Source organism: Clarias gariepinus, chromosome 8, assembly GCF_024256425.1.
Source record: "Clarias gariepinus isolate MV-2021 ecotype Netherlands chromosome 8, CGAR_prim_01v2, whole genome shotgun sequence".
Classification (NCBI taxonomy): domain Eukaryota; kingdom Metazoa; phylum Chordata; class Actinopteri; order Siluriformes; family Clariidae; genus Clarias; species Clarias gariepinus.
Genome location: NC_071107.1, coordinates 21,547,706 through 21,572,369, shown reverse-complemented (window position 1 = coordinate 21,572,369; position 24,664 = coordinate 21,547,706). Strand labels below are relative to the sequence as shown.

Sequence of the window (24,664 nt, the reverse complement as noted above, 5' to 3'; positions counted from 1 at the left end):
CACAGAGACGTGCATTCAGCTGGAGACGCTCATCGCCATGAATAAAGGAAATAGCGTTTAATTAAAATGCGAAGAATGTGTCCTATTTAAATGCTCCGGTTGTACAATTTCCGAAATTTTCGATAAGCCGAGTGTGAACGACTGTCATGGAACAGAATGGTTACCTTTGTGACAGTGAGGTCAAAGATGAGGACGCGACGGAGACACAGCCGCTCCGCTCCAGGGCCGAAGTGCCGCGTAGCTTCGTTGCTACAGCAGAGCCGGAGCGCAGTCCTGCCGGCGGAGGCGCTCAGGCAGAGCGGCGGGTGTCGAACTCGAGCTCGGGGAGACAGAGGATCGACTCGCTGAGGAAAAACAGGCCGCGTATGTGTTCCTGTTTTTGGCGCTAACGGTAGCAAGCTAGCAACAAAGCGTAAAGGAGTATACATTAATTCACACCGTAAAACCCAGGCAGAGGGAACTGGATTAGTGTATAATGGCAGCAGGTTGAGAAAACACTACATTATTATATGTAAACCTTATACTAGCCATTTTTAAATATAAATTTCGATTATTTAAGGTGTAGTTTATAGGCAGAGCCACGCCCACAATGTACGATAATAACCACCTTCAGCGCTCTAATACTGTTATTATCGAGTTAGTTAAAGGTAATGTATACCGAGCACTAAATGAATACAGTTTCTATCGTAAATAATGTTAGTTTACGTAATCAAGTCGTTTTTGTCGTTATATTAATATCAAGAGATTTGGGCTTATTATACGAGGATGAGTAAAAAAATATCCATACTCTTGCTGTAGAGTTTATTTCAATAAAGACAAATACATCATTTTTAGACATAATTTCCAAAACATTTCAATACACTTATTTCATCAATACAAAAAGCTTTTGTATTTCCTCATTTAAATTTTTTTGCCGCAAATGCACCATTGTTTTTACTTCCCTATCAGAAGCGAATCTTCATCCTCATAATGCTGTTTTCGAGGGACCAAACAGAAGAAAGTCTAATACATCAAAATCAGGACTATAGGGATGGTGCTTTAACACCTCAAAGGAAAGTTTCGACAGTATGTACAGGAGTGCCTAGACATGCATTGTTATGCAAGATCACAAATTACTTGGATAGAGTTTAATCCAAAGTTTAGGCTTCAGCTTTTCAATAAGCATCTCCAAAGTTTTATTATAACCAGCGTGTAGATAATTTTTGACTCATCCTTATATTATCCTATTATCCCTATAGTGTACAGAAGTAAAACCTGCAAATGTTTTTTTTTTATGTTTTGTCCATCATACATAGTTATGTAATATTTTGTTGGTTGTTGGTCTCACAGCTTTCCCATGGTTTGGAATGGATATAGGTGGTACTTTGGTAAAGCTGGTTTACTTTGAACCCAAAGACATCACAGCAGAAGAAGAGCAGGAGGAGGTGGAAAGTCTGAAAAGTATTCGACATTACCTCACCTCACACACAGCCTATGGGAAAACAGGCATCCGAGATGTGCACCTGGAACTGGCAAACCTGATTTTGTGGGGACGCAGGGGCAACCTGCACTTCATTCGTTTTCCTACACAAGATCTTCCAGCTTTCCTGCAGATGGGTCGAGACAAGCATTTCTCCAGCCTGCATACCATTCTCTGTGCCACTGGTGGTGGTGCATACAAGTTCGAGGCTGACTTCCGCACAGTGTGTACCTGCCCGATTCATTTAACATAAAACGCCTTCAAACTTAGATTGTTGTGATTGTTGTGTTCAGATTTGTGTTCAGATTGTTGTGTTCAGATTTGTATGCCAGTGTAGTATGTTTCATTAAATAGGAACCTGCCCTTGTTCTTCTTTCTAAGATGGCAGACCTGCAGCTTCTGAAGCTGGATGAGTTGGACTGTCTGATTAAAGGTGTCCTTTACATTGACTCAGTGGTCTCAAGTGGGCCTCCTGAGTGTTACTACTATGAGAATCCCACAGACACAGAGCACTGTGAACAGAAAGCCTACAATCTGGAGAACCCTTACCCTTTGCTTCTGGTCAACATCGGTTCTGGAGTCAGCATACTGGCCGTTTACTCCAAAGACAACTACAAACGTGTCACTGGTACCAGGTCAGTCAGGGCTTACAAACAAAAGTACAGTTCATTAAATGTCTAATACAACCATATTATAAGTTAATTACTAAATATTATACTGTGTGGTCAACTGATGTATTTAGTATAATGGAAGTTTATGACTGGATAAGGTAACTGGGAGATACTAGAGTAAAAATATTTAATTCATTTATGTGTCTCTTTTCATAGTTTGGGTGGTGGTACTTTCCTTGGACTGTGTTGCTTGCTCACTGGCTGCTCCACCTTTGAAGAGGCACTGGAAATGGCTTCAAGGGGGGAAAGCACTTGTGTGGATAAACTGGTCAGAGATATTTATGGGGGTGACTATGAGAGATTTGGTTTGCCAGGATGGGCTGTTGCTTCTAGGTGTGTATGAAACACATCTAATTACAAGCACAAAGATATAACTATTAGGAATTTAATAGTTCTATCAGACTCATGATAATATACTGTATGTCTTGTATAACAGTCATGATATTATGTGAAACATAAAATATATGCATAATGCATTATTGCTGTAGATATCTGTATTTTTGTCACTTTTTCTTAAGTTTTGGGAGCATGATGTGCAAAGAAAAGCGAGATTCCGTCTCAAAAGAGGATTTGGCTAGAGCCACACTAGTCACCATCACGAACAACATAGGTTCAATCACACGCATGTGTGCCCTAAACGAGGTATGAACAAAACACTGCCAGATACTAATACAGTTATCTTCTTGTGATTTTAGTCCGATTTTTCCTTGCTCTTGTCTCTCAGTCTCTTTACGGTGCTGCCTTGTGAAATCTGGATCAAGCAGCATTGTACAGGGCTATGAGTGACCAGGGTCCAAGCAGCACTCTTTCACTGTTCATTGAACTTTGTTCACAGGGTGTGTTTAATAAATGTGTCTTATTTAGAACATTGAGAGGGTGGTGTTTGTTGGGAACTTCTTGCGGGTGAACACATTATCCATGAAGTTGCTGGCGTATGCAATGGACTACTGGAGTAAAGGCCAGCTTAAGGCGCTGTTCCTCAGACATGAGGTATGTATGTGTGTTGTAGGGCAAAACATACTGAAACACAAAAAGCAGAAATGGGTTTTAAGGATGTAATCTTGTGTGTGTGTTATTTTTAAAGGGATACTTCGGTGCAGTTGGTGCGCTGTTGGAATTGTTGAACTCATGTTGATCAGGGCTATCACCTCAACACTACAACCAAAAGTCTCAGTAACTCTGACCATTATCACAGATGGCTTTTTCACAATTACCCCATGAAAAGAAGTAATGCTACATGTATTAATAGTGAACATTAGTTGTGTGTTATGTTATATTGTGGCTCTGGTCCCTAGGTGATGACTTTGGTATAAAAATAATAATAATTTATGTATAGTCAGTTGTCCACATTGTCCTCTAGATTATTTGTGGCCTAGGATATTTCCATGGTAGCCCTTTTGCCAAGGATAGTTTACTGCCAATTCAACTATCAGATTATTTTGTTAGTGCCATGATTTTTAACATAGGCCATGATTTATATGAATCCACACACAAGCAAACATGGTCAGTGTAATATTGGTAAAGGAATAAGGCACTTTTAATTAAATGTACAAAAGAAAATGCAATTCTTATATGAAAAGACATCAGAGACCAAGTCAGGCCAGTCAGTACGTTCCCTTTGTACTAATGATCATAAATGAGGCACATGCTCTTCGTAGGTCAAGATGTCATACATTATTAAAATGTTTATTATCTGTACATCCTTCTCACTATTTTAATGATAAAGTATGAAAATTTCAAGAAATTGTAAATATAAAGTTTAAATATCTGAGACATTTATTTTTGCTTTAAGTCTTTAAATATGGCATACTAATAGAAAGACAGTTTCGGCTAAATTACTTGTAAAGTCATGTTATTTTACGAAGCAAATTTCTTTAGTTTTGGGGCTGTACACAGTGAAAATCTTTTGTGGAAATATGGTGCATCAGCTTTAACTTATCTAGCCTGTAAATTTAGGTATTTCCTTCTAGAGAGCATATTTATTATATTGTCTGTTAGGAAAAAAAATCACAATAGCTCTGGAAATCTTGACCTGCAACCATGTAGGGATTAACAAAAAACATGAAAGTTACAGGGATTGTGGTCCAACAGTTCTTTACCTCACAGGAAACTGTAATTTACTTTCCAAAGTTTTTGGTATGTTTAGGATTGACCTGATGACTATATAAGACAGTCACAGGTTAGTGTGCTGTATGACACTAGAAGTGCCTAACTAAAAGACAATCAATGTGACAAAGCTGCTTTAAATGCTACTGATTGCCATCTTTAAAGATATTTAAAGTTTGTTTGCAAGGATTGGATTGAGACCTACCTTTGTACTTTTTGTTACCTTGTTTTGTAATAAAAATATTTGAATTATGTGTTTGAGTCCGAATATTTACTAAGTTACTATTTGCTCCATGCAGATACATACATTTATCAGCTATAACATTATGACCACCAGCCTAATATTGAGTAGGTCCCCCATTTTGCCACCATAACAGTGATGCACTGGGTTCTGACACCTTTCTATCACAACCAGCATTAACCTTTTTATCAATTTGATCTACACCACTGCTTCTATTGAATCAGACTACACAGGCCAGCCTTCACTCCCCATATGGAACCGTAAGGCCGGGCCACCTATGACCTCGCCATCAGTTTACCGGTTGTCCTTAATTGGATTACTTTTGGTATTTCTTGACCTATGCAGACCAGGAACATCCCACAAAAGCTTTAGTTTTGGAGTTGCTCTGGCCAAGTCTTCTAGTGATCAAGGTTTGGCCTTTGTCACATTCACCCAAATTCTTAGACTTGCCCATTTCTTTCTGCCAGATTCTGATGGCTAGACAACGGAGTCAGAGTAACTGCAAAGCTGCAGTTTTTGTGGGATGTTCCTGGTCTGCAGTGGTCAGGACATACTGTACCAAAAGTGATCCAAGAAAAAAAAAACCGGTGAACTGGCGACATGGGGAGTGAGTGCTGGCCTGATCTAATGGAAGAACTACTGATCAAACTGAAGAAAGGTTTAAAGCTGGTCCCAGCAGAAAGGTGTCAGAACACACAGGTCATCACTGTTTTGGTAGCAATGAGGCACCTACTCAATATTAGGCGGGTGGTCATAATGTTATGGTTGATCGTTGTACGTGTATATGAGGAGAGGTTTTAGTGCTGGCTGCTTTAAGGACGAGACTTCGGTCACGCAAACGGAAATATGGAAAAACTCTCCTTAACGGTGAAAGAGCCAGTGTGCGTGTTTTCTCAACTCCTCCCCCTTCTCTCTCTCTCTCTCTCTCTCTCTCGCGCTGTGTCTCTTCCCACCTTCTTTTAGGTCGAGCTTATTATCCGCCGTTATTAGGAGTTGCGGTGCTGTTAATAAACATAAGCTTCACCGTTTACAGCAGCTATGTCGAGTCTTCAGCGCTCTGAGCCATTTTCATAACTTTTTGCCACTGTTTTAAACTATATAAAAAAAAAGTTTCTGTGCCGAAGGAGAACTGAAAAGGATCGATATAAGCTTTAAAAAAAAAGGTAGGAGCCACTGCCCTGTATTGTTCCGACTGAGTTTATGTCGCTCGTTTGTGTGCTGCTCTGATCAAATGCTGCTGAGTAACGGGTCCGGGGTTGTGACTGATGAGAGCACAGCAGCTGCTCGACACGTAGACCTACACACAAATGCCTTGTTGCATCTGTTCACTGACCTGATTTATTTTTTTAAATTTCTTTTAATCTTTTTTAGCTCGAGCATATCACAGATAATGTTAATATTATCAAGTAGTTAGTCTGTATTTTACCAGGGATTTGTTTATGCTGTGGCTTTTCTTGTAACTTATTTGTGTCTATTTAATGTAAACCTAGGTTATATTTCTTCAAAAGCAATTCCATAACATGTAATAATGACCTCTTACTGGCCTTCAACATCCATATAATTGATGTTGAACCGATTTTTTTGAACGTCCTGTTCTTTGTTTTCTTGTCAGACTTGTTTAAAAGACTAGATTAATAGCCAATATGATCAATATAAGCATTTAGTTTCATTTTCAGTGTTTCAGTTTTCTGCTTTCTGATATAGGCAGTTATTGTCTTTATTTCTTCAATTGTTGCTAAATATGTGATAATTCTTATTTCGTAAAATATACTAGCCTGATGACCTCTGTCATTTTTGCCTGCTGGAGGAACTTGCACTTTTTCTTCTTGTCCTTTCCTTGCTCTAGCTGTCTCATAAAAGGCCTATAATTATCAAGCGGGTGCATGCAGAGAAATTATAGACATGTTCTGTGCTCACAAGTTAAAATTTACTGGTATAAAACACAACCTTGTTGAAAGTTCACCTCATCCCAAAGCCTCATATGTGCACCGCTAGGGCCATGGTGCCCCGCCAGTCAATCTCATAATCCAATGCCTGTCAGTAAATATTCAGTCTGGCAAACCACTTTTCTGTCAAATATTCTCATAAACCTCTGCCAGTATCCCTTTGCCTAGAGTTGAATTATATTTGCCAAGTAAATAGTTTGTAATGCAAAAAAAAATCAATAAATAATTTTCAGTGTACAAATCTGGAGTTTAACGCTGAAAGAGAGACCCTGCCTGCAAAAGAAAAAAAGGAGAAATTTAACCAAGAAAATTGTCATTGTTTTTTTAATTTTTACACTGTCATATGTTTTTAGGTATGGTTGCTGAAATTAATCAATTTGTGTGTATGTCTGATTGATGGTGCAAAAGTGTATGGGCTATTCTTGAGGGGATTCTCACAGCATTGTTGGGCTAGTAGCTTGTCTAGCCAGTCCACTGCTTCTTCATCCTCAGACTAGTGAAAAATATGCCTTGAATTTTGAACTATGCCTCAAGCATCCTGGGTCAGTCAAAAGAAAGATCAAAGGTTAGGGATTATTTCCAAATGACTGTGGAAAATAAGGCCTTAGTGAGATGCTGAATCTGACTAATTTACTCAAACAAATGGTCATGAAAACATACATACAGTATACACAGTATGTGTATGTTAGTTACACAGTGCCAGTAGCTCACCCCTTTGGCCACCCTGTTTGCATTTCTAAACGCCAGACAGCTGGTTCACATCAGGCCTTCATGCAGAGTTGCAGACAGGCATGCTCAGTCTCCATGCTTCTGTTCAACATTCCATCAAAGGGTTCTTCCTTCTTTACTTTCCTTTACTGCAGATCTAGCTATGGAGCAATCTCAGTGGTGGAGACATGTAGTGTTCCTCTTTCTTGGCATTTGGGTTCCATCATTCTTTGCTCAGACAGCAACCACTGTGCGCCCAAGTCCCACTCCAACAGTCAAGGCACCTGGGTATCTAAAGTTCCGACTGGCTGGTCATCCTCGAAAGCACAATGAGGGTCGGATTGAGGTTTTCTATAAGGGTGAATGGGGGACCATCTGTGATGATGACTTCTCACTGGCCAATGCTCACGTGCTCTGTCGCCACCTCGGGTTTGTGTCTGCTACAGGCTGGGCACATAGCGCCAAATACGGAAAGGGCGCAGGTAATTTTACTCCCTAAAAATCGCATAGTACAATTCTTTTAACTGCATTAATTCAGTGCATTCTAAATGCGTTGTATGTATGTGTGTGTTTAGGTAAGATCTGGTTAGATAATGTACAGTGCAGCGGCAGTGAGAGGAGTATATCAGTCTGTAAGTCACGTGGATGGGGCAACAGTGACTGTACTCATGATGAAGATGCCGGGGTGATCTGTAAGGATGAAAGGCTGCCAGGATTTGTTGACTCCAACATCATAGAGGTACAGTCTGTACCAAACTCGCTCATTTCCACAAGCCACTTCTTTCTAACCCAATTATAAATGTATTTGTGAATGTAAAATGTGAGTAAAATCTTCAACCTACATGTATTAAACCTAAGCCAAATAAACTTTTTAGTAAAAAGAGAGAATATGTTATATATATATATATATATATATATATATATATATATATATATATATATATATATAGCAGTCAGTGAATTATTTTATTTTACAAAAAGATATCATATGCGACAGATTTTTCTGACTTACTTCTGCACCATGCTTTTCTCATTATCTGATGTCTGCTACTGACTTTTCCATTTACCCCTCACTGACTGGCATCTGTGAAACATTTACTTAAATTGACCTTACCATGACTGACTATTCAGCTGTTGCTGTCTCTTTCTAAGATTTTACTGCCCTCTAGCTCCGTCTCTTTTGGCAATGTTTTGTCCCACTGGCTTTCCCTTATGTTTGGCTGCTTTGTGTCTGTCTCCAACTCTAGGTGCAGGTGGATGAAAGAAATGTAGAGGAGGTGCGTCTCCGGCCGGTAGTGTCCAGCAAGCGGCTGCCAGTGATAGAGGGAGTGGTGGAAGTGAGATACAAAGACAGATGGGCCCAGATCTGTGATAATGGCTGGACACCTAAAAACTCGAGAGTTGTCTGTGGAATGATGGGTTTCCCCAATGAGAGGAAGGTGAACAAGAACTTCTACAAGTGAGTGTCCATGAAAAAGACGAGTTTTATCTGCTAATTTTGGAGTCAGTGATTTTTGTTGTTGTTGTTAATTTGTTAATCTGCCCACACATACACATTCTGAGAAATGGAAACAATAAACCACATTCTCCTGTGTGCCAAGCCTGACTTATGTTGGATAGAAATAGCAATATTGCTTCACTTTTCACTTGTACACATATATAGCTAACATATATAACACAGAAATGAGATGTCCACATACCATGCAGACAGCATAGGTCGAAGGCTTGACATTTTAAATAAGACGTTCATAGAGTTGCAGTTCTGCTTGGTGCTTGCCATACAGCACAGAGAGCAGTATGTTAGTGCTCTAGTTTGAAACTGAAATGACTGTTGTATCAATAGTCCACTATGTTTCCTGTGGGGAAAAAACTCTGACTAAGAGTATACATTAACACTACCTACTATAATCATCATGCTTGTTTGTGGTTGGAAGTGTCTAAGCTTAGATTTTTCTTTATTAAGAGGATGTTTTGCATAAAGTACTATTTGTATTTTCTACAAAAATATACATTGCCTGGCAAAATATAAGTCACTGTTCCAGAATGGTCAAATTATTGGCTTTTTTTTCATACTTCTCTAAGGCAATATTATAATCTGGTAGAATAGTGCTGACCTGTCAACATAGCGGAAGAAATGTAATAAAAAAAAAAAAATAAATGATGGCGATCATGTAAAAAACATAGGGAAGTTGCATCATAAAAAGAAAAATCAACAATAGAAATCAGATATTCAATAGTTAAATTAAGTGCATTTCCACATTCTGCCCCATGTGACAAGAATCCACAAGACTACCAGAAAGTACTAAATGATCAGGTTATCCCATTAATGGAGTTTTTCCTTCCCTAATGGCACAGGCATATTCCTGGAATCAAATTGTGAAAGTATGGTTCTGGGAGCATGATGAATCATTTTCATACATGAATTGGAAACAACATTGTGTGCCGTAGGCAAAGATAAGACTAAATTGAATATTAGAAGGTGCAACTTTTTCGACGAGGAAGTGTATTATGCTTGAGGGAAGAATGAATCTACTGTACTTATGTGGCAAAGAGACAAAATGCCATCTACAAGATGAGGATGCCTCCTAAAAACAGAAACTTTGAGGAATGTCACACTTGTAGGAAATGTTAAATCACCAATGGTCATGCTGTCGAACACCAAGCCACCATCCCCCTTTCCCCCACACATACTCACAAACAAGTACACTATTACACAACAAATTCTCTACCACCACCAGTACTTTATACAGATAAACACACATACGCAACATTTTCATGTCTAATTGAATGCCATTTATTATTATTAAGGGAAACCTTTGAGTTGAGTTTAACCTCAGGAAATCTTCAGTATTTAATTATTTCATCATTGTCTGTCCATCCTTCCAACCCCCCAAACCCCCACATCCATCCTGTTAAAGATTGCTTTTTAAGTTAATGAACAGTGTTCTTGTGGTTACTAACCCCATACTGAAAATGTGAGGAAAATCAAGAAATCATTGAACATTAAACTAAATGTAACTGGATCATATTTACATTTAAATTTTAAGTTTAGCAACTTGTTGAGGAACCATACCTCTCAAGCTGATGTGAAATGTACATGGGCAATGTTAATGACAGTTTTCTTGAGGTTAAAGTCAACCTATAGTTTTTCCTTTAATGAACTGCATCGTTCAATTAGACGTGAAATACTGAGCACTTTATCACAGGCTTTTTCATCAACAGTGTCAATAATCATGTAGCTTACAGTACACTAAAACCTCTCATGCGGTGACTGATGGGATTTCCACTTCCCCAAAGAAGCTTTTACAATTTTTGGAATATTTTTGAAAGCTGTAAATGGAACCCTGTTAGGAATGTGGAAAGTCTGATTTTGGAGAAATATGCAAAGCTCGCTGGTTTGGCACATTAAATACACTGCTTCATTCTCTGCAATTAAAGTAACGAGATCTGTTTCTTTCAGACAGACAAAGTAGTGAACGTAAAAGGTTTTAATAGTAATTATTACATAATTAAAATATTGTAATATAAAATATTTTTAAACCATATTGTCATTAGTCATATAAAACGATAATTCTAATAATAGGCTACAAAATATTATAATTTAAACTTTCATTGCATTCATTGCATGAGATTTTATATAAAAGGTCATTTGGGGGAAGTCGCTTTGTTTAGTCACACCAAGTGCTAGAAAGAAAGAAAGAAATTATAGGCATAGGTGTACTTTATGCACAGAAATTTTTATTTTTTTTGGTAAGCATTGCCGTATGAGCAATTACTGTCGCATAGTCATTATGCCAGTTTTTTAATAGATACTGGGTGTAAGATGCTATGATCATTTTTGTGCACTAAAGTTTACCTTTGACTAACCTCAAGCCCTACAAATTAAGCGTAGTATTTGGCTGTATTCTACCATTTTATTTGGAACAGTTACATTCACAATTGCATATGTTTGGAATTTTAATAGATATATAAATATAATTATTACTTAATAATTATTAATTATGTAATTATATTTTTTGTATATGAACATTTTCAAAGAAAATGGCTGCAGCTTATCGAATCACATAAAAATTAAAAATATTCAAAACAACATCATGCTAATGTTACTCCTACTGATGTGCTATATTCACCTACACTATCAGGGAAGATGCTAGCTCACATTTGTTATTCATTTAACTTAACAACTTTAGATGATCATGTATGTAAAGGACTGGGCTTGTGTTTGACCACATTTGGTGTTTGTAATATGGTGTTCTTTTGAGTTCTTGATTTTTTTTTTTTTGTTTGCTTACCTTTATCATCTTCCCCCAACTCACCTAATTTAAGAGCACTGCCAAGATAATCTTACACATCCTTGTTCCTGTACAGAACTAGTTCTGTAGAGTATCTTTCTGTGTGTCTGCATATGTGTGTGTCAATGGATGTCTGCCAAAAGCCTAAATGTGAACGTGTGATAATCCCTGCATAAAATATATCTTTATTTCATTCCTTATCTCCTGCAGGAATCTCAGAAAGAGATCCACTGAACCAAAAGTCAAAAATAGAGTAAAAGCAGACAGGTACCATCTAAGGGGGAGAAACCAGCTGTGCTCTCCCCCTAGAGGTCTATAGCGCATTGTGCCTTGTAGAGACTCATCTTTAGCGGTGGTAGTTACTTTCGAACTAACAAAGACCTTTGCTTCAGGATACACCTTATATTCAAAGAATTGCTTATGTATCTGATGGATATTTGAGGATAATTCCATTTCTTTTGTTTGTTATTTTAGAGCAAATGTTTGACCAATCGTAACCATGCCTGATTGCTTTTTACAGCCCCCTAAAGCAATAATACAGTAGTTTATAGAGTCACAGTATGTGCTATAATGACCCTCTTGCATTTCATTGTAAAGCTGGAAAACCACAACCATTTGGATTGTGGTTGTCTCTGGCACTTGTTTATTGTCACTTTTGGTTGAGTTTATTTGATCTTTATTTTGGACTTAAGAATTGCAGGAAAGCTGACAATAATTTGGTGTTGTAGTCTGTAGTTTCATAATTATAGCAGGATAAAAATACTTACATTGACCTATTTATAGATGTTAAATGTTATCTAACAAGCTAGAAACCGTATAGTCCTTAAGTAAAAGAAACAGATCTTGTCTCTCTGACCAATTTCCTGTTGTGGTATTCCCAAACATTCTGATAGCAGATCTTATAGTATTATAAAGTCCTGGCTAATGACTGAGATAAGATACGATAAGATAAGATAAATTAGGTAAGATAAGTTATTACGTAATCCTGAAGGAAATTGTTTCTCCAGTAGCTGCATATTTAAAAAAATACAAATACAACAGGATAAGAAGAAAATAATAAAATAAAATAAAAATAAAATACAATGTACTATAATGTCAAGAAACAGACATGAATAGAATAAAATAAGAATAAAAAAAAACTACTGACTGTACAGAAAAGTTCAGAATTGTCTCTTTTGTATATTATTACATGAACAAAATAGACTCTGACCACTATGTGTAAAATTTTATATATTTAAATTTAGTATCCTTTAAATTGTAAACTGTTCGAGAATGCTCTATTCTATTAAAAATATATTCAATAGGTAATTTTTAACATTTTGTACTACCAGTTTATTGTTAAATTTGTCATTAGACAATTAACAGGCAAAATATCAAAATTAAGAAAAATACATTACTTAGTTTTTGAGACTTTTTTATGTTGCTGACTTACAGAAAAGACAGGATCCAACTGGTTTCTGAACAACTGTTGACCAAATGGGCTGCCAGTTTTACAATGTTATTATTACGTTTGTAGAAGATTTGGTGTTTCATATAAAGTACCAGTCAATCACTTGGACACACCTTCTAATTTTTTTGTTTTTTGTTTTGTGATTTATTTTCTACATTCGAGAACAATACTGGAGATTTCAAAACTATGAAATAGCATTTGCAAAATTCATCAAGTACCATGATGAAACGGGTTCTCATTAAGACAATATTAGGAAAATAAGACCAAAACATACCTCAGCTGCAGAGGAGAGGTTTATTTAGAGTTACCAGCCTCAAAAATTCTCATTAATAATTTTGAGAGCCATTATGAGAGTATAAGTACAGACAAATCTCAATATTCATTGTTCCAAGATTATTGCCTGTTTAAGATGCCTTTAGCATTGTTTTACAATGTAGAAAAAAAACAAAAACAGGAAAGACTATAGAATTAGAAGGCGTATCCAAACTTTTGATTGGTAGTGTAAGTGCTAGTTGATGAAAATTCTCTGGTATAGAAAAGGGACTGAGAAGCATCCAAGGATTGAAGGGCTAAAGAGAAAGTCTCAAATAGTGCACTGGTTATAAGGGAAAACAGATAAAGTAATTTGGACCTGGTGATTAAGTTATAGACAGAAAAAATAGAAGAGAATGATGGGTAGGAATTGAGAAAATGACACAGGGATGTGGAACTCTTTTACTATCTGATTTATTACCATTATTCAGAACTATGCCTGTGTCTGAGTAAAAACTAATGGAAAGTGAGAGAGAAACAGAAAGAGTGCAAGCATTCTGGGTTACTCATGACATCATCATTAAGCAATTCGCTTATTACTCCTACTTACTAACACTTCATATCTATTTTCACATCACTCTTTTCTGCATGTTTACTATCTCGTGTTTATCAAATAAACTTGTATGACCAAAAGTATATTGCCATCTGGCCATCACACCCATATGCAGCCCTTTTCCAGACAGTTGCCACAAAGTTTTAAGTGCACAGTTGTCTTGACTACTGTAGCAAAGCAATTCCTAACTGGAACTAAGAGAGACCCAAGCCTGTTCCAGCATAGCAGTGCCGCTGGGCACAAAGCAAGCTACCTAAATGAACTAATTCTCTTGTAGCTCAGTGGGCACATTTTCACAATCACACTCCATAATTCAAAAGAAATTCTTCTTAGAAGAGTTGCGAGATATTAAAGTAACAGCAAAGTGGGGAATGAATCAGGAATGGTATATTTATTAAGCCCATATGGGTACGATTAGTTGGGTGTCCACATACTTTCGGCCATATAGTATGAGCTCACCATAGATGCAGTACTTTTTTTAACCACATTTGATATGTACCTATAAACTATGTGTATTGTATTTACATGTTTGATTCATAGTATGAATGTTAATGTTTTCAGAGTTAATGGATGTTTGCATTGCAGGCAAGAAGACAAAGCTAAAAAAGCTAGCTCTAAGTCTAAACCTGGAAACTCGGGCACAGGCAAAAGGTAACCTTGGTAAAAGTAGGGGAAAATGACCACGGTCAAACTTGTGCAGCTGCTGGGAATGTATACAAATGACTGAATTGTGGTTTCTATGTCATGTTCAAGTTGTTTTTAGACTTTTTGTTTTTAGGTCTCTTCCAAACTGTAGTAAATTTAACAGTGTACCGTTAGCAGAAACTATTTTATACTTGCACCTGACCTCCTTATCCATCTTTGTCTTAGACTGTATGCGGAACGTCAGAAGAATTACTTCCTGGTTCACTCTGTGGCATGTTTAGGCACAGAGGTTCATCTAGCTGCCTGTCCTTTAGAGTTCACTGAAGCCAATGCAACTGAAAGCTGCCCAGGTGGCATGCCTGCTGTTGTCAGCTGTGTGCCTGGACCGGAGTATGCCCAAAACCGTGCCATGAAGAAAAACTTCAAATCCTTGGTAATGTGCTTTGGGTGTAATCCAGGTTTTTACCCTTGTTTAGCCTGAAAGAATACTATTATGAATAGTTTTTCTCATGCAGAGCACAGTGCGTTTGAAAGGTGGAGCAAAGCCCGGAGAAGGTCGTGTGGAAGTTCTGAAGGGCAGTGAATGGGGAACGGTGTGTGATGATCGCTGGAACATTCAGTCTGCCAGTGTGGTGTGCCGAGAACTGGGCTATGGCTCTGCTAAGGAGGCCCTTACTGGAGCTCGCATGGGACAAGGTGTGATGGAGAACAGGGAACAGAGAATGACATCAAGAAACTTTTTCTGTACATACAGATACATCATTTTTATGTGACTTATTTTTGTGTGCTTTTGTCGCAGGCTTTGGTCCGATCTACATGAACGAGGTCCAGTGCACAGGACATGAGCGTTCTTTGTGGAACTGTCGCTATAAGAACATTACTGCTGAAGATTGCAAGCACACAGAGGACGCTGCAGTTCGCTGTAACGTGCCATACATGGGATTTGAGAAAACGGTCAGAGCCACCCTTCTTTTACATACATACATTAGTTATGTTTAACTAAAAACAGAGCTCTAAAATTTAATAAAAGGCCTTACTTTTCCAGCCTCTTAATCAAGCATTGATTGTTTGTGGGACAGGTGTCTTTTAAAAAATACTGATGAGCACTTTTTAATCATTATATTGCAGTGATGAAATTGCATAACCTACAAGCTATAACAAGCTGGAGCTCTCTATATACTGTACAGTATTTTAAGTCTATGGAGTTGCCAGATTGGGACATCTGGTGTTCAAACAGGTTAATTGCAGTTGATACAATTAATAGAATGCTCATGTTTGTACAATGCATATCTTCATAATTATTGCATTCCCATGCGGGATGCAGCATGGGAATCGCAGGGTTGGCCTTTGTCTACTGTAGTTGGCACAATCTCCCGATGCCTCGGGATGGGTAAAAAATACAGAACAGATGGAGAGAATTAGCGTAGTTGCCATTCAGGATAGATGTACTGAAGTATGAGGTTATGGGGTTAGTTACGTGTATGCCAGATTAAAGAGATGCATCTTGAGTCTACTTTTGACTTGGGAAACAATGTCTGCTCCCCGAACTGTCTGGAAGGCTATTTTAAAGCAAATGCCCTATCCCCTTTTGTAGATTTTAAAATTCTGGGAACTACCAGAAGTCCCGAGTTTTGTGATCTTAAGGAGCGTGGTGGATTGTAGCGTTTCAGAAGGCTGGTTAGGTATGTGGGAGCTAAACCATTTAACCATTTAAAGCCTTGTATTTAATTAATACTATTTTGTAATTAATTCTAAACTGAACAGGTAGCCAGTGCAGGGATGATAATATAGGTGTTATATGATCATATTTTCTGGATCTAGTGAGAACCCTGGCGGCTGCATTTTGGACTAACTGTAGCTTGTTTATTGAGGATGCAGGACAACCACCTAGTAATGCATTACAATAGTCCAGTCTGGGGGTCATGAATGCATGAACTAGCTTTTCTGCATCAGATACGGATAAGATGCTCCTAAGTTTGGCAATATTTCTAAGATGGAAAAAGGCTGTTTTTGTGATATTGGAAATATGATTTTTAAAGGACAAGTTACTGTCTAATATTACGCCCAGGTCTTTTACTGTGGAGCTAGTAGTAACAGTACATCCTCCTAAATGCAGACTAAATTGTGAAAGCTGTTGTGTGCTGGGTTTTGGGCCGATAAGTAATATCTCCGTCTTAGTATTTGAATTTAGTAAAAGAAAGTTATTGGTCATCCAATCTTTTATGTCCTGGACACTTAGTTAATCTAGACAACTTGGGTATTTCGTCTGGTTTTGTTGAGATATATAATTGGGTATCATCAGCATAACAATGGAAACTAATCCCATGGCTGAGGTCTTTCACGATCTTCCTGGCCTCGGTCCAGCACCACTTGGTGTAGATTGAGTGCAGGTGCGCTCAGCTGAATGCACCACCCTCTGTAGCGCTCGTCTGTCCTGCATGGTGCTGTTTCCAAACCAGGTCATGATGTTTCCCTTCAGGATGCTCTCTATGGTGCAGGAGTAGAAATTCCTGAGCACCTTGGAGGGCAGTCTGAAGTCTCTCAAGTGTCTGAGGTGGTAGAGACGCTGCCGAGCCTTTTTCACCACAGTGTTGATGTGACAAGACCATGACAGGTCCTGCGTGATGTCCACTATCAGCTCCTTTGTCTTGCTGACGTTTAGGAGGAAATTGTTTCTCTGGCACCAGTTTCTTTAGATTTCCAATCTCCTCTAGGTAGGCCGTCTCGTCGTTGTTCGTAATCAGGCCGATTACGACCGTGTCGTCAGCAAACTTGATGACGGCGGTGGAGTTGGTAGTGGCCACGCAGTCGTAGGTGTACAAAGAGTACAGCTGGAGGCTTAGAACAAAACCCTGGGGGGCTCCAGTGCTGAGAGTGAGAGAGGCTGAGACATGTCCGCCCATCCTTACTGCCTGTGGTCTGCCAGTTAGGGAGTTGGAGAGCTTGGTGGTGAGTGTGGAGGAAATTATTGTATTAAATGCTGAGCTGTAGTCGATGAAGAGCATTTTAACATAATTCCCCTTCCGAGTGTCCAGGTAAGTGGACCTCCACTCATGTGTGGAGGAGATGAGAGATTGCATCGTCTGTGGAACGGTTCGGGTGGTATGCAAACTGTAGTGGGTTCAGTGTGTCGGGTAGTGAAAAAATGATGAAGTCTCTGACCAGGCGCTCCAAGCACTTCATCACTACTGGATATAACCTTTACTTTTACTTTTAAAATACCTATTACCATCACAACTTGCTTACTGTCCACAATTTAAGATTCTCCACAATTTAATACTGTTCAGCTGTGTAAAATTGTTTAAATGTTGCTTGCTTTAGACATAGTGAAGTTATCACTAGGGCTTGAAATGAATTTTGTGGATAATTGTAAACAGACAGAATTTTCCTGCTTTTGTCTGTCTACAACAAAACAGCAAAATTGTCATCACTCAATGATGGCTCAGCCAAGCTTTTGTTGCATCAAAGGCGGATAAACTGTACAGGAACCAGAATTTATATGTCTGCCTAGGAGTTTGTAGCTTGCCTTGTGCCCAAAGTTCCCTGGGGTGGGCTTCAGGCCCCTTCCCCCTACACAGGTTGGATGGATGGCTATGAGATAGATTAGCTAGAGAATGATCACACTGATCATTAAAAGTAAAGGGTATATCCATGCACAAGGAGATACACATTATTTGGTGTGTATACCATAATACATACACATTGTTCTTATTCCAAATGATCTCCTAATGTGGCAGGTGAGTAAAACTTTTCATTTCAAGCCCTAATGAAAATAAATTCATATTGATCTCCTAGCATACATTTCCCACAGTGTATCTGCATTTCCAAAGTCTTTTCTAACCCTCCTACCTGTATGGCCATGCTGCTGTAAAGGAAGTTGACACCTTCCCGCTTCTTTTTCTCTTTGGACTGTTTCCTGATCAGGTGCGTATCACAGGCGGTCGTACACGCTACGAGGGCCGGGTGGAAGTGTTGCGCACCAGCACTAATGGAACGCAGCATTGGGGTCTGATCTGTGGAGAAGGCTGGGGTACCAAAGAGGCCATGGTGGTGTGCAGACAGCTGGGCCTTGGATACTCCAACCACGGCATGAAAGTAGGACATTACAACTAATAGTGGCACCTATTGACTACTGTCTGCTTTTCCAGAGTGCCATCAGAATCAAATTACTAATTACTGCATTACACTGACATTGCACTAACATTAAGACATTGAGAACAAAAGGGCAGCTTGTGTAGGAAGTGTAGGAAAAGACAGGAAAGGTTGTGCGATTGTGTTTATATAAAACAGGTGTGAGTGTATGTAATGACGTGCTGTAGGCTGTGTGTAAAGGGCCGGCTGGTGGGCGGGCGGTCGGAGTATGAGGGGAGAGTGGAGGTTTGGGTGGGTCAGCGCTGGGGCAGTGTGTGCAGTGAGGGCTGGACCACCAAAGAGACCATGGTGGCTTGCAGACAGCTAGGGCTGGGTTTCAGCATGCATGCTATCATTGTTTGTACACACGCACACAAAGCAGTTTCTACTTAGAAAGTGCAGTGATTCAAATACTGAAAGATTGCATTACAAGGCTGCAATGCTTCCACTGTAGTTCACATTTTAAATGAATATACAATACCAGCCTTGACTACAGATATTAAAAGCCAGTTTTATGTGATCTGATGTTTCAATAGGATGAAACACAGAGTGTACAGTAAACAATGTTCTTCAGCTAAAAATTTAAAAAACTCAGACTTTTCTCTACCTCCTCCCTTCACACACATCAATACTGATTTTTATTCCCAAAGAAATCAGCAGTACTTTGGTTGTGTTTTTGTGGTGGCTTTCAAGGAAACATGGTACTGGGATGGCAGTAACGTGACTAACATGGTGATGAGCGGTGTGAAGTGTACAGGAGATGAACTAGCCCTTAGCCAATGCCAGCAACACAGAACCCTCACCTGCCAGAAAACAGCTGCACGGTTTGCCGCAGGGGTTATCTGCTCAGAGAGTAAGTGAGCATAAAAATATTTATTATTTAACATTCTGTTTGCATAAGGCAGTATGCTAAAATAAAGAGATCCAAAGTAAAAAAAATATGAGGATATTTAGCAGGTTTACAGTAATACATTTGCCTGTTGACTTGCAACACTTTGTATTTGTGCCTACATGTTTATACTTTATATAAATACATACTAAGAGTTGGTGCTTATTTCAGTTTGTCACTATGATGATAAATATCTTCAGCATGTGATGTGTATCTGTCTTTCCTCAGCTGCGTCTGATCTCATTATGAACGCACCTCTGGTGCAGCAGACAGGATATATCGAGGACCGTCCGCTGCACATGCTTTACTGCGCTGCAGAGGAGGACTGTCTGTCTGAAAGTGCTGCGAAAGTGAACTGGCCCTACGGCCACCGCCGTCTGCTTCGCTTCACCTCACAGATCCACAACATCGGTCGGGCTGACTTCAGGCCTAAAGCTGGACGCCACTCCTGGGTCTGGCATGCATGCCATGGGTAACTATAGCTGTGATATAATTTCAACATACATTTTAGTAATTTATTATCCTAAGAGCATGCATATGGACAAGAATTACAAGCCAAAACACATCTAATGTATGTGGTTCTGTAGGCATTATCATAGTATGGATATCTTTACACACTATGATTTGCTGAGTGTCAATGGCACCAAGGTGGCAGAGGGGCACAAAGCAAGCTTCTGTTTAGAGGACAGTGACTGTGAAGAGGGTAAGACTAGCGCACACACACACACACACACACACATAAATATACTGTACTGTAAATAAATCACACATGTTTTTTTGTGTTAATATTGCAGGTGTTTCCAAACGTTATGAATGTGCTAATTTTGGAGAGCAGGGCATCACAGTAGGGTGCTGGGATCTGTACAGGCATGACATCGACTGTCAGTGGATCGACATCACTGATGTCAAACCAGGAAATTACATCATGCAGGTCAAAGTTTAAGCTTTGGAAACTAATATATCCTTTGCTATTGCGAATAACTAAATGTATCATTGTGTGCTGCATGCATCAGAGATTTTTCCATGTATTTATGTGTGCAGTTTTAAGGTTTTTGAGGATCATATAATCCAAAAAACATATGTCGAAATACAGCAGAAGACTCTTTACCAGCATCTTAGTGAGAGTTGTGCAATTTTGCTGTTATCAAAAGCTTGACTTCTGGATATTATAATATTTTTGACCTACAAAAGTAGTTACCTACAGTATTAAAACATTAATTACCATACTTTCCGGACTATATGTTGCACAAGAATAGTAGTCGCTATTAGCAAAAACGGTGTTGTTGTTCAGAAACAGAATTCTGTAGGAAGAGAATTTCGATTTTCTTCATCATTCCACCCTTTCTCCTTTACGGTCACAGCAATGGAAGATGGGAATTTTGGAATGATATTACAATACATTTAAAAATTGACATTTGTAGCAATTTCATGCTTTCTCCACAGCAGGCTAGTGTGAAGTGTTACTTCTCATGAGTTATATTGTCAATGTAAACTTGACAATAAATTCACACATACAATGTACATATACAATGTATAAGTTGCTTCATATTATACGTCGCACTGCCAGCCAGATGACTAAAAAAGTGAACATAAAAGCATTTTCTCTTTAACAAGCACCTAAACCTTGTAGCAAAATTTCATGAGGAAAAACATTGTTTTTTCTAAGCTAATTTTTAATCAGCATGTCTGACAGCAAGAAACGAATTTCTGATTCTTTTGTTCTGCATTGTTGGCATTTCAGATTGTGATAAATCCAAATTTCGAGGTGTCTGAAAGTGACTACACAAATAATGTCATGAAATGTAACTGCAAATATGATGGCAACAGGATCTGGTTTCACAACTGTCATACTGGTGAGAGTTCTTTACTTACAGCTTTGTACTCAAACATACACTGCTTTAGACATTATGTTAAACCCAGAATTTCTTTTGTACAACTGAAAACAAAGTTATCTTATGCCAGGTATAAACAATATGATATATCCTTGATTTGAAACCTGTTATTGCTGACTGACATTCATATAAGACTATTATATGATAAAAATGTTTCTCAATGTGTTGGGAATTAATGTCCAATATGCTGTAAACAAGACTCTTTATCCAATGCAGATTTTAACAGACAGAAATTATAGCTTGAATTCAGAATATGTTTGGTGGGTTTTTTAGGTTAGGATGTGGGCTGCTGCAATTATTGAACTAGCTAAAACTAATTTCAAGACACAGAAGCAACAAGCTTGTTAGCATGTCGAGTTAGCATATGTCTTATCTGGGGTTAGCAGAGTTTTTTTTTTATGTCTTGGATTTAGAAATGTCAGTGTCATCTGGGAATCATATTTAGCTTTTGCTTTCAGGTAGCCATCAATCTCAAGGATGTAATCAGCAATGTTACAGTGGGAGATTTTTTTTATTACTTTAAAAAAGGGAGAGGAAGTTTATGGTTTTTCAGGCTTTAGTATGTTTTATAGTCTTTTTTTCTATCTAGCTATGCAACTGAACTGGCCAATTGATGTGTAGTTTCACTATGTGGCAATGTGGCTAATAGGCTTTGCCCAATCGGCCATAAGAACATTAGTTAAATTCAATTCAATTCCATTTTGTTTGTATAGCGCTTTTAAAAATGGACATTGTCGCAAAGCAACTTGACACAATCAAAAGAATTATTTAACTTTGTATGAGATGTAAACGTGTAGGAATTAAACTGATAAGACTGTCCCTGATGAGCAGGCCGAGAACGACATCGACAGTGGCAAGGAAAAACTCCCTGAAATGGTAATAGAAATAAACCTTGAGAGGAACCAGACTTAACAGGGAACCCATCCTCATTTGGGTGATACCGGATAGCAGGGATTGATCTGCATCATACTGTGTGAGACTGGAAGTTCAGTATAACAGGAGATGTGTTTAAGTTAAAATTGAGTTCAGTTCGTTATTGGAAGCTCAGGTAGACTGTAGAAAACTCCAGTCCTGAACTATCGAGTGACTGAATTCCTCAGAGAACAGCTGTCTGCATCAGCCGAGGACAGAATGTGATCTTAGATGAGAAGAGTCAGCTTAAGCACAGTGAATGCACAGATCTGATGTTTTTCTTTTATATATAGTCCTAGATAGGATCTAATATGCAGTCCTGAGACCTTAATTAGAATATGCAGATCAGATTTAATGCAAATTATTATTTTTTTTGCCTCTGCGTATTCGTTGGGTGCTTGCTGACATCAGTCATTACGGGCAGCACAGGGATTTCATAGCAATGCTAAAACAAATAAAGTGAGGCGTCTAGCTTTCTTCCTTCTTCTGGACCTCAACAGATACAGCCAAATAACTGCTTGTAATTCTCCAGAGCAAAATCCCAAGTACTTTTTTGTTGCTAAAGTCACATCCATTGTTTAAAATTAATGAAGTGTTTTAACCCAGATGGCACAAGCAAAGACTATCAATGTGTGCATGAGTGAGTCACCTGTAATTATAAATGTGCACCGTCGTGACACGTTGGGGGTGAGAGGGAGGGAGTGACATGTGAACATAGCTATTTTCCTTTGGGGCACGTTAAGCATTGATTATGGTATGCCTTTGGAATGTTTGAGAAGCTTACGCAACATCACAACTATTCGCCAAGTGTTGTATAAAGTTTTGCTCAAGATCTTCTATTGATGATAAAGAGGGACAACCCAAGTTAAATGTTTTGGAGATAAAGTCAAAGAGGCCAGATTGAGGTGGTTTGAACATGTTCAGATGAGAGTTTATAAATATATTGGTGGACGGATGCTGAGGTTGGAACTGCCAGGCAAGAGGTCTAGATGAAGACCAAGGAGGAGATTTACAGATTTAGGAAGAGATGATATAAAGTTAATGTGAGAGTAGGTGTGAGTGTAGAGAATGCAGAGTGTAGATAGGGTTTGATGGAGGCAGATGGTTCACTGTGGCGACCCCTGAAAGGTAACAGCCAAAAGACTAAGAAGATCTTGTATTGATCATAAAAAGTCTTTAATCTTCTCAAGAAAATCTCATACAATTTGAATAAAAATCCCATACAATTTGAATTTGGTAGCCATTTCATGTGTGAAACTGATTCCTCATGTTCTAGAGTGTGCATGAAAATGATGTTGACCGTGTTCACTCTGTGTCCTGACAGGTGATGCTTTCAGTGAAGAGGCAGAGAGGAAGTTTGAGAAATACCCAGGACAGATCAATAACGAAATCTCCTAATCCCTATCAACAAATCTCATATATTTTACTTTTAAATTTAGACTGGGTTATATACAGTACTTAATTCACTCTTTTCATGTACACACTTAAGGAACAGCCAATGTCTGTCACAGGGAATGCAAAGTTCCAGCAGTCACACTAATGGCCTCACCTTACTGAGAGTAACAAAGGTTTGAATCCTGAGCTTGTTAAATAGTGTGCTATTTAAAAGAAACACTCAAACAAAAAAAACAATATAACTTAGTTATTATATACGTACCTTGTTTTAGGTAACAATATGGGCATTAAGCTTTAAGATATAATAATTTCAGCATAACATAATATAATGATTGAGTGTGTACTATCTGATTTTATTTACCCCACAGGCATAGTTTGTGTTTATGGTGCTATTCAATGACTGCTAAAAAAAAAAAAAAAAAAAGGCATCAGGTATTGCACACAAAAAAATGCATCTGTGACAGTTGTCTTCTACTTGAAAAAAATGTACCGTCATCAAAGGAACAACTCAGCTAAGAAAAAGTAGTTTTAAAAAAATGCCATATTCTCCTGAGGCAGACCAATTTCAGTGTTTAAATTCATTTACATTGTGTACTTTTCTGCAGGTACTGTAAAATTATTTTACTTATTCATGATTTTTTTAAAAAACTTATTTATATGTATAACTACACAAACCACACAAGATTGTTTTTTAAACTTTTAATTATACACACTTAAATAAATTACCTATTAATTTATAAAATCTTGCTGACCTGCTCTTGACATTTCACATTACTTGCTGTTATGTGTCCCAGATGAGACTAGTAATATGATTAATATTTGAAAGATTGTTAGAGTTTTGAAGTCAAAGGTCTGTTAATATTCTAACACTAGGATATATGCACTTGAAACATGATGTGCAGGTGCATTAAGAGCACTCTTAGTCTTTTGAAAACTTGTGAGAAACATTTCCTCAATACTGTCCTAAAGGTACTCTCACCATATAAATAGAAAAAAAAAAAACTCTAATAAAAAGTTGCCATTATTTTCTTTATGCTGACCATTAGAGCTGTGATTTGGCCC

The 24,664-nt window shown here is 38.2% G+C and overlaps 2 protein-coding genes across 3 annotated transcripts; both read left to right on the top strand.

Moving 5' to 3' along the window:
• pank2 (pantothenate kinase 2) lies at positions 1–4,490 on the top strand. The gene is made up of 7 exons (XM_053503013.1): positions 1–363; positions 1,330–1,682; positions 1,841–2,094; positions 2,287–2,463; positions 2,649–2,772; positions 2,995–3,120; positions 3,215–4,490. The coding sequence occupies exons 1-7, from the start codon at positions 147–149 to the stop codon at positions 3,263–3,265; spliced, it is 1,302 nt and encodes a 433-aa protein (XP_053358988.1). The 5' UTR covers positions 1–146; the 3' UTR covers positions 3,266–4,490.
• A 939-nt stretch (positions 4,491–5,429) lies between these two features.
• Positions 5,430–24,344, top strand: loxl3b (lysyl oxidase-like 3b). 2 transcript variants are annotated; one of them, XM_053503004.1, is made up of 16 exons: positions 5,430–5,640; positions 7,287–7,613; positions 7,707–7,870; positions 8,379–8,590; positions 11,634–11,690; positions 14,324–14,389; positions 14,609–14,816; positions 14,899–15,079; positions 15,183–15,337; positions 18,308–18,478; positions 19,208–19,367; positions 19,632–19,875; positions 19,991–20,106; positions 20,198–20,334; positions 21,145–21,256; positions 23,532–24,344. In XM_053503004.1, exons 2-16 carry the CDS (start codon positions 7,295–7,297, stop codon positions 23,603–23,605), a joined length of 2,376 nt encoding a protein of 791 aa, XP_053358979.1. In that variant the 5' UTR covers positions 5,430–5,640; positions 7,287–7,294; the 3' UTR covers positions 23,606–24,344. The 2 variants fall into 2 exon arrangements, with proteins under 2 accessions (XP_053358979.1, XP_053358978.1); XM_053503003.1 differs by lacking the exons at positions 11,634–11,690; positions 14,324–14,389 and having other exon boundaries at positions 5,433–5,640.
• Positions 24,345–24,664: the final 320 nt, after the last annotated feature.

Bases quoted from the DNA above. Each gene is read 5' to 3' on its own strand.
- loxl3b (XM_053503004.1), top strand. From the start codon at position 7,295: ATGGAGCAATCTCAGTGGTGGAGACATGTAGTGTTCCTCTTTCTTGGC. The intron at 15,338-18,307 runs GTCAGAGCCACC...TTTCCTGATCAG, and splicing joins ACATGGGATTTGAGAAAACG to GTGCGTATCACAGGCGGTCG. The intron at 18,479-19,207 runs GTAGGACATTAC...GTGGCTTTCAAG, and splicing joins ACTCCAACCACGGCATGAAA to GAAACATGGTACTGGGATGG.
- pank2 (XM_053503013.1), top strand. From the start codon at position 147: ATGGAACAGAATGGTTACCTTTGTGACAGTGAGGTCAAAGATGAGGAC. The intron at 364-1,329 runs GTATGTGTTCCT...TTGGTCTCACAG, and splicing joins GCTGAGGAAAAACAGGCCGC to CTTTCCCATGGTTTGGAATG. The intron at 2,095-2,286 runs GTCAGTCAGGGC...CTCTTTTCATAG, and splicing joins AAACGTGTCACTGGTACCAG to TTTGGGTGGTGGTACTTTCC.